This window comes from Auxenochlorella protothecoides (genome assembly GCF_000733215.1).
Source record: "Auxenochlorella protothecoides strain 0710 unplaced genomic scaffold scaffold13, whole genome shotgun sequence".
Lineage (NCBI taxonomy): Eukaryota > Viridiplantae > Chlorophyta > Trebouxiophyceae > Chlorellales > Chlorellaceae > Auxenochlorella > Auxenochlorella protothecoides.
Window position 1 is genome coordinate 39,209 of NW_011934200.1, and position 8,474 is coordinate 47,682.

The following is an 8,474-nucleotide window of genomic DNA, read 5'->3' on the forward strand; positions in this document are numbered from 1 at the left end:
CCCGACCACACGTTCGACAGAATCCAAGTAGATCCCCCCCCCCCCCACCCACACACACACACCCACCTTCCCTTCGCCCCGCCCCTCATCCCTCAAGGCCCGTGCCGCGGAGCGCAGCGCGCACAGCACGTCCGGGCCATGGGACTCTGTGGCCGCGGCCTCGCCCAGGCGCGCGGCCTCGGCGTCGGAGCCAAAGTGCTTGAGCGAGGCCACCCGGTGATACAGCCACTCCGCCAGGCTCAGGCTCTGCGCCTGGTCCGCGCCCGCCCAGCGCTTGACCGCGGAGATGACGGCGGGGAGGCAGGCGCGCAGGCCGCCCTGGCACTCTGCAATCAGGTCCACTGCTACCAGGTAATTGACCACCTCGCTGGTGCCTGGGTTGAAGCAGGTGAAGGAGAGGGAAGGTGGGGGCCTGTGAGGGAGTCTAGCTTCAAAGGGGCACAAGCAACAGCGAGGCCTGCTGCTCTCAGATGCCAAAGGAGACAGGAGGCGTGCTCAGGTCGACGGTATGCATGGAGATCATAGATAAAGCTGCCCTGTCACTGTTGGATTGCAACACAAGCTCACAACTCTTGCCTCCATGCACCCACCCTTTGGGAGCCCCAGGGCTTGGCCCAGGCGAGGGAGGAGGGTCGGATCGCTGGCCATCAATGCAGTGGAGGCCAGGGGGTTTGCAGAGCCCTCGCTGCCATCCAGAGGCAGGAGTCCCGCGGTGCAGCGCAGGCAATACACACCACAACAAGCCGCCGCGAGCTGCAAGGGACAAGGAACGATTGAGTTTGGCAATTGTATACTGGTCGAGATACAAGTGCATGTAATTGCTTGGGACGAATGGTCTCTCAGCAGATCCCCCTGTGCGAGCATGGAGAGCATCGCCGAAAGGTAACACACCCTGGAGCTGCCAAGCTGGTCCAGGGCCAGCGCGGCGTCGGCGAGCCCCGCTGCTACCGTCGCTGCCGAGGCAGCCTCGCCGGCCCCATGCCAAAGACCGGCGTCGGCTGGATTCTCCAGAGTCCTGCCAGCCGAATCCAGCCAGCCCGGTCTGCAGTGGAGGAGGGTAGAGCCAGAGCCTCATGAGCGATGTGCAGACACCTCCCGAGCTACTGATACAGCGCTGCATGGCAGCCCAAGGGTGCTGGGATTCAAAGGAGCACTTACCCAGGAACTATGGCCTCCAGCTGCAGGGCAGCTTCCTGGAGCCGTCGACATGCAGTTCCTTCAATGCCCAGACTGCGAGAAGGTAATAATATGAAAGCTTGAATTGTCTCTGTGTGCTGGTTCACCACGTCATGACTCAATCAAGCAGATGCACCGCCCCGCATGGGCTCCCCCAAGCTACCTTTCAGACACCACAAAGGTCTTGGAGCTGAGGGGGTGTCCCGCACTCGGCGGCACCAATGTGAACCGCTTCAGGAAGACAGAGGCCTTGGTGAGGCTGGGTCGACGGGGGCTGGGATCCCTTCGCCTCCATCGCTGCAGAGCAGCGAAGGCTGCTGCACCCCCTGCCAGCCCAACACACAGCCAAACGGGCACAACAGGGCCACGGCGGACCTCTGGCTCTGCCGTGAGAACCAGTTTCTTGGCATCTTTACGATACCCTTTCAAAACTGGGCCTGTGACTGGAGTGGGCTCTGGCGATTCATCGGGGTCCGATCCCAGGATCGTCGCCTCCTCCACCTCCTCGTCAGAGAGGCTGTCCTCCCGCGACATGGGACTCTGCGCCTCTACAGGGCGAGTGCCCACTTCCTTGCTGAGATACAGCGCATACACTCTACTCCACGCCCCATGGCCGGCCCATGCGGTGAAGGCATGGCCAGACATGGCCGGATAGGTTCTGGAGTGTCTCCGTTGCCGCCACGTCAGCGGGCGCGAGTTCCCGGCTTCAAACTCACAGGCTCGACACGGCCGCTGAGAGACTTCGGTCCCTCACCAAGCTCGGCAGCGTGCGGTGATCCGTTTACCTGGCATTGCTGGCGGTGCATTCGTGCTGGGGTCTTGCACCTTCACCCCTCACCGGCCTCCCGTTCCCCGGCGGGCACGACGCCCCGACACCGCGCCCGGATGCCAGGCGCCCTCTGATCCTGCGGCCCTGGTCCGAAGGCCATGGAGGGTCTCGTCGCCTGCCTGAACTCGCTTCTGTCCCCAGACCCGCAGGCGCGGAGGGGGGGTGAGAATGCGCTGGCCCAGGGCAGTCAGCAGCCTGGGTTGGGCGTCGCCCTGCTGGAGGTGTCCCAGAACCCCTCCCTGCCCACGGGCCTGCGCCAGCTGGCGGCCGTGATCCTGAAGAAGCACCTGAAGGAGCACTGGACCTTCGAGTCCGGGGCCTTCCGCGAGCCGCCCATCGGGGAGGAGGAAAAGGCGGCGCTGCGGGCACGCCTGCCCCGCGGCCTGGCCGATCCCGAGCGCAAGCTGCGCACCGCGGCCGGCATGGCGGTGGCGGCGGTGGCGCGCTGGGACTGCCCCCAGGACTGGCCAGAGCTCATGCCGGGCCTGCTCAGCGTGGTGGCCCAGAAGCCATCGCCAGAGCACGGTGAGGGGGGGTTGCTGGGAGTGGGGCATGTGTGTGCCGCAGGTGTGCCAATGGTGCTTCCATGAGGAGTGCAAGGGCCAACAGCTGTGCTCCAGGAGGTGAGGGGCGGGAGGTCCCAGTGCTGTCACTGGGCCTCCACTGACTGTTTCTTGAGTGACCTTGCCGCAGTGGACGGCACCATCCGGTGCATCGCCATGTTTGTGGATGAGCTTGGCGAGGATCAGATCCTGGAGGTGCGCTGTGGTGCTGATGAGGTCGAGGAAAGAACGGATGGAGATGGGGAGATCGAGCCGGCCACCATACCTCGAGCTGAACAGCGCCGTGCACTCCCTCTTCGCTACAGCCGGCTGGTTTCTTTGTCCTCGGTGTGGCTGTGTCTCGCATGCATGACCTGACTCCCCAGAATCCCATCCAGCCAAGAGCCTGCGCCACACTCTGACACTCACCCAGATGGCCCCCGGCCTGCTGCACGAGATGGCCCCCCTGCTGAGCCCGGGGTCCGGCGCCGACGCCGCCCTGGTCCGCCGCGTGCTCAGCATCCTGCGCAGCGTGGTGGGCGCCATGCAAAGCGTGACGGGGACGCATGCCGCCGGGGTCAAGGCCCTGCTCACCGAGGTCCTGGCCGAGTGGGCGCCGCTCCTGGCCGCGGTCCTTGCCCCGCGCGAGGTGGGGTGTCACCCGGGGTCCGGCCCGGACTTGGAGGGGTTGGAGGAGTGGGGCACGGGGGATGGGATTCGGCTTCAGGTCTTGCACACCGTAGAGCAGGCGCTGAAGCCCTGTATTGAGAGGCTTTGGCTGCCCACGCTCTTCCTCCCCAATCCCCTCCTCTCCCTACTCCTCAACCCCGACCCCCTTCCCAATCAATACATCCCACCCCCAGCAGGTGCCCGAGCTGTGGGCGGCGCAGCGCGAGGCCCTGGGCATCCTCACGGTCCTGGTTTCCTCCTTCGGCCGCCTGTCCGCGCCCGTGCTCACGCCCGTGCTGGGCACGGTGTGGCATCGCTTCTCCGCCGGCCTGCCGCAGTACGTGGCGGCCGTGGTGGAGGGCGAGGCCGACGCGGGGTTCGGCGGCCCAGCCCCCGCCGACGGTGCCGAGGCGGAGGACGGCGAGCGGGCGGTGGGGCTGGAGGGACTGCTGGCGCAGACCATGGAGCTCATCCTGTGCGTGGTTGGGAACGCGCGGTTCCGGGGCCTCATCGCGCCGCACCTGCCCCAGCTGCTGGGCCTGGCGGTGGGGTACGCGCAGATGACGGCGGAGCAGGAGGAGCGGTGGACGGACTGCCCCAACCAGTACGTGGCAGACGAGGAGGACGACATGAGCTCGCTGAGGTGGGCTTTGGTCTGTTGGGTGCGAGGAAGGCGCCGGCAGCGGGTGGAGGGAGGGTCTGAAAGGTGGGGTTCATCGTTAATGGTGGGCGCCCGGCCTTGGAGTGACGTCCTTGGGCAGGCCGCCAGCTGCCCTGCTGGATCCTCTTTTGCCTCTCATCCCCATCAAACCACTACTCCCTCACCCCCACACCCACTCACCCCCACACCCACTCACCCCCACACCCACTCACCCCCACACCCACTCACTACCGCACAAAATGCAACAGGGCCAGCTGCGAGATGCTGGTGGACGAGGTGTTCCTGGCCTTTGAGGAGGCAGCCGCCCCGGCGCTCAGCCGAGCGGTGGGCGAGGCGCTGGCGCGCTCCGGCACTGCCCGGGCGTCGGGCCGTCCCGGCTGGTGGCGCGAGCGCGAGGCGGCCCTGCTCCTGGTGGGCAGCGCGGCCGACACGCTGCTGGGCCTAGGGCCCCGCGCCTTTGACCTCGCCGGCCTCCTCTCCGGCTCGGTGGTCGAGGACCTGGCGCCCGGCTCGCCGCCCTTTCTACGCGGCCGTGCACTCTGGCTGGCCGGCCGGCTGGCGGCGGCCGCGCCGCGCGCCGCGCGCCCAGTGCTGCTCTGCGCCGCGGCCGCGGGGCTGGAGGACCCGGGCGCGCCCGTGCGCGCCGGCGCCTGCCGCGCGCTGGCGCAGCTCTGCGCGCGCGTGGCGCCGGGTGAGGCTGCGGATGCGGCCGAGGCCGGCTTCCGCGGCCTGGCGGCCCTGCTCGCCGCCGCCAGCGCGCAGTCTGGGGACGAGGATTCGACGCACTTGGCGCTGGGCGCGGCGGCGGCGCTGGCGCGCGCCGCGCCGGCGGCCGCGGCGGCCTGGGAGCCCGCGCTGGCGCCCGCGCTGCTTGCCGCCTGGGAGCGCGGCGTGGGCGACCCGCTGCTGGCGCCCGACGCGCTGGAGGCGCTGGCGGCGCTGGCCGCCGTCCCCGCCGCGCTGCCGGCGCTGCAGCGCCGCGCGCTGCCCACGCTGGGCGCGCTGCTGCGCGACCCCGGCGCGCACCCAGCCCTGGTCCTGGACGGCGCGCTGGACCTGGTAGCCCTGCTCCTGCGGCCCTCGGGCGAGGCGGCCGCGCGCGAGGTGCACGCCACGCTGTCCCCCCCGGTCCTGGCCCTCGCCCTGCGCCACGATGATGCCGAGGTCTTGGCCTCCGCCTGCCAGTACTTCAGGTGTGAAGGGATGGGGAGTTGTTGAAGGGTGTCCCTCGCGAGCGTGGGCTGGCACAGGACCTCGTGTGAGATCTGTGTGGCAGAAGCTGTCGTGAGCCAGTGGGGCTGGGCCCGCCCTGAGGCAACTCGGGAACCGAGGGTGCCAGGAGGGACTGCGCATGCAGTCACTTGGGCACGGCACCGCATCCCTCTCGATCATTTGTGCTCGCAGGCTGCTGGCTATGAACAGTCACCCGCTCCTTCCTCTCTGACACATAGTACCCCCCATCCACCTGCAGGGCGCTGCTACAGGTGGGGGGGGGAGCCGCGCTGAGCTGGCAGGCGGAGGGCCTGGAGGGCAGCCTCGCCCCGCACCTCGCGGAGGCGCTGGTGCGCCTGCTCGACCCCGAGCTGGAGGAGCGGGCGGCGGCGGGCGTGGGCCCTCTCATACTGGAGCTGCTGCGCTGCGCGGAGGCCGAGCTGGCGCCGCACCTGCCGCGCCTGCTGGCGGCGCTGGGCGGGCGCCTGGTCCGGGCCGAGACCTCGCTGCTGGTCCAGGGCCTGGTCACCGTGCTGGCCACCCTGGTGCACACAAGGGCCGACAGCCTGCTGGCCTGCCTGGCCGGCACCACCCTCGGTGGGTGCATGGATAGTTTGGGAAGGTGCACAGTGGTGGCCCATGCGAGGCCCCTGCAAGACGACCAAGCAGCATACTCGCTCTGACACCGATCGCCTCGTCGAGGCCAAACTTGCACTCCCCTCGGTCCCAACATACCACCACACACAGCGATGTCCCACATCCCACATACAGGCAGCGGGCAGCCGGCTTTACATGCCTGCCTGCAGAAGTGGGTGGGGCGCCAGATCGAGATGCGCACGCCCTACGACATCCGCCTGACCACCACCGCGCTGGGGGCGCTGCTGCTGCGCCCCGGCGCCGACCTGGACGCCGTCGCCGTGCGTGGACGGCGGCTGGACGTGGAGGGCGGCATCCTGACCCGCGCCCGGGCGGCGCAGCGCGCAGAGCGCTGGTCCTCGGTTCCCCTGCGGGCCAAGATCGTGCAGCTGCTGGTGGATGCCCACATCGAGGCCACCGCCCAGGATCTGCACCGCGGGGGGGCCACCGACGACGACGACGACGACGAGGAGTGGGAGGAGGGGTCCGGGTCGGGGTCTGATGATGCCGGAGGCCGGCCATACAACGGTGCGGCCCAGGTGTTTGGTAGGGGAGGAAAGGGGGGCTTGCGCATGCTGGATTGAATTCAAAGGTGCTGTTGCGGATCCACACAGCCGCTCGCTGTGAGACAGGGAGCCTTGCTGCGGCCTCAGATCCATGACAGTCTGCAAACCTCCCATGGATCTTTCTCGTGCCGGACCTTTATGCCAGTCTCCCACATCGCCCCTCCCCCCCAATCCCTGCTCACCAACCCACCTCTTTCCCATCAGGCCTGGAGGACCTGCTGGATCTGGAGGGGGCGGACGACTTTGGCGAGGGGCAGCTGGATGCGGTGGAGGCGGAGCGGAGGAGGAAGGACCCCCTCTCCCAGCTGGACCTGCCGGCACACATCCGTGGGGTGCTGGGGCAGTACGCCGCAGCCTCCCCCGACGGCCTGCGGGCGGCCGCCGCAGAGATGTCGCCCATGCAGCAGCAGACCCTTCAACAGATACTGATGTAGAGTGGGACCTGGCCCCTGTGACTGTATGCTATATGTGTGACCGCGTGTTTTGAGCGTGACAGGCTCTGACCCAGGGATATTTGTCGGTGCCGGAGGCGATGCAGTTGCGCGCGCCGGATCGGCCCACAGCAGGAACATTTCGACACGCGGACGTCAATGTTGTGCAGCTTCTCCAGGAACCCTGTTCCCCTACCACCTCTGCTGCATATCGATGATCTATGCTGTTAACACCTCGAACATCGTTCCTCCTGATTGTATCAGGCGTGGTGGCCTGTGCGAATGAGGTGATACTCATGCTCGATTCCCTCTCGTAGCCGAGCCATGACCCAGATGTCATCGAGCGCGCTGCATGCGTCAGGCATTTGTGTGTTAGCGCATCGGCCATCAAGGCTAGACCCTGGCGCGCCCATCAGAGGCCTTGCTGGCTCTCGCTGCAGGGTGAGTCCAGCCGGCTGGACTGCCCCCTGCCTGCGATGATGGTTTGGACAGGACTGTCATTCTACGTAGCAAGACAGTGCACCTACAAGCCGGATTTTTGTCCCCACTTTGCAGCCCAATGCCAGACGGGCTGGCGTGCTTTTTGCTGCGCTGTCAGGTAGGATTGTCAGACTAGAGAGTGTGCCATGTACCTAGATCTCCTCCCACCTGAAGTCTAAAGTTATAACCACGCCTCAGCGACACAGTATTTACACCTGACTCTGCACCACGCCCCACCCCGCCTCAAACTTTTATGCAGACACAGACTTTCTGCACGCCCTGGACACTGCACATCTGGCCGTCTCCCAGCGAGGGACGAGCCAGCCCCACCCCAATGCTGCCTGTCGCCTAGTGTCACCAGACGGCCGGCTCCTGTCCCAGGCAGTCCTCCCCGCCCAGGTATGAGCGGGTTGCAAGTTCCCAATGCCCTGCCTCAATTGCATGCTGTGCTGCACTCGGGCGCTTGCATGAGAGTCGCTCAGGGTTTGCATGGGCAGCCCACCATCTCCGTGGAGCCATGCGGACGAGTGGTGGTCCTGCACACCCTTCCCCACCATCGATGCCCCCCGCAGGGCATGCTTCCCCCCGAGACAGCTGCGCTGGCGGCGGCGGGGTCCGCCGCACGTGGCACGACAGCCTTCCTCAACCTGGAGCCCTGGGAGGAAAGCGGGATTGCTGCGCTGCGCGCCTCGGGCATCTCGCGCGTCGTGCTGGGACTGCGCCACCCGCTCCCCGCTTTCTCCGGCGTCGCCGTCGCGGCGTTGCGGGGCGCGGGCGTCGAGGTGGACATCCTGGGCGAGACACAGGTCGGGCCGGGCGCTGCAACAAACGGGCCGGGCGCCGGCCCCCACGCCCAGGCCGCGGCGGCCGCCGGCGACGGGCCCGAGGCGCCGGCGGCGGCGGCGCTGCGCGCGAGCCTGCACGCCAACGAGGACCTGGTGCACCGCGCGGCGCTGCGCCTGCCGCTGAGCCTGCTCAAGTACGCGATGACGCTGGACGGCAAGATCGCGGCCAGCTCGGGGCACGCGGCCTGGATCAGCAGCGCCGCCTCGCGCCGGCTGGTCATGGAGGAGCGCGCCGCCTGCGACGCCGTCGTCGTGGGAGGGTGCACGGTTCGGCGCGACAACCCGCGCCTGACCAGCCGCACGGAGGGCAAGCACAACCCCGTGCGCATCGTCATGTCACGCACCATGGACCTGCCAGAGGTGGGAGAGCTTCTTTCGTTCCAGGGTGGGGGGGGAGGCTGTGCTGTGTGGGAGACCGGGGGGGGGG

At 67.8% G+C, this 8,474-nt stretch overlaps 2 protein-coding genes across 2 annotated transcripts in view; one reads left to right on the forward strand and one right to left on the reverse strand.

Annotated features, from left to right (window-relative positions):
• The window catches only part of F751_1337 (RNA polymerase II-associated protein 3), a gene marked incomplete at both ends in the record, with an annotated part of 4,036 nt that extends 2,326 nt beyond the window's left edge, over positions 1 to 1,710 (reverse strand). The window contains 4 exons of the mRNA XM_011398656.1: positions 130 to 374; positions 591 to 753; positions 892 to 1,042; positions 1,340 to 1,710. Coding sequence (XP_011396958.1) covers positions 130 to 374; positions 591 to 753; positions 892 to 1,042; positions 1,340 to 1,710 — 930 coding nt within the window. The remainder of the gene's footprint in view (positions 1 to 129; positions 375 to 590; positions 754 to 891; positions 1,043 to 1,339) is intronic.
• A 393-nt stretch (positions 1,711 to 2,103) lies between these two features.
• The window catches only part of F751_1339 (Importin-9), a gene marked incomplete at both ends in the record, with an annotated part of 10,716 nt that continues 4,345 nt past the window's right edge, over positions 2,104 to 8,474 (forward strand). The window contains 10 exons of the mRNA XM_011398658.1: positions 2,104 to 2,530; positions 2,699 to 2,763; positions 2,981 to 3,196; positions 3,414 to 3,859; positions 4,126 to 5,070; positions 5,349 to 5,686; positions 5,861 to 6,253; positions 7,462 to 7,601; positions 7,775 to 8,008; positions 8,135 to 8,407. Coding sequence (XP_011396960.1) covers positions 2,104 to 2,530; positions 2,699 to 2,763; positions 2,981 to 3,196; positions 3,414 to 3,859; positions 4,126 to 5,070; positions 5,349 to 5,686; positions 5,861 to 6,253; positions 7,462 to 7,601; positions 7,775 to 8,008; positions 8,135 to 8,407 — 3,477 coding nt within the window. The remainder of the gene's footprint in view (positions 2,531 to 2,698; positions 2,764 to 2,980; positions 3,197 to 3,413; positions 3,860 to 4,125; positions 5,071 to 5,348; positions 5,687 to 5,860; positions 6,254 to 7,461; positions 7,602 to 7,774; positions 8,009 to 8,134; positions 8,408 to 8,474) is intronic.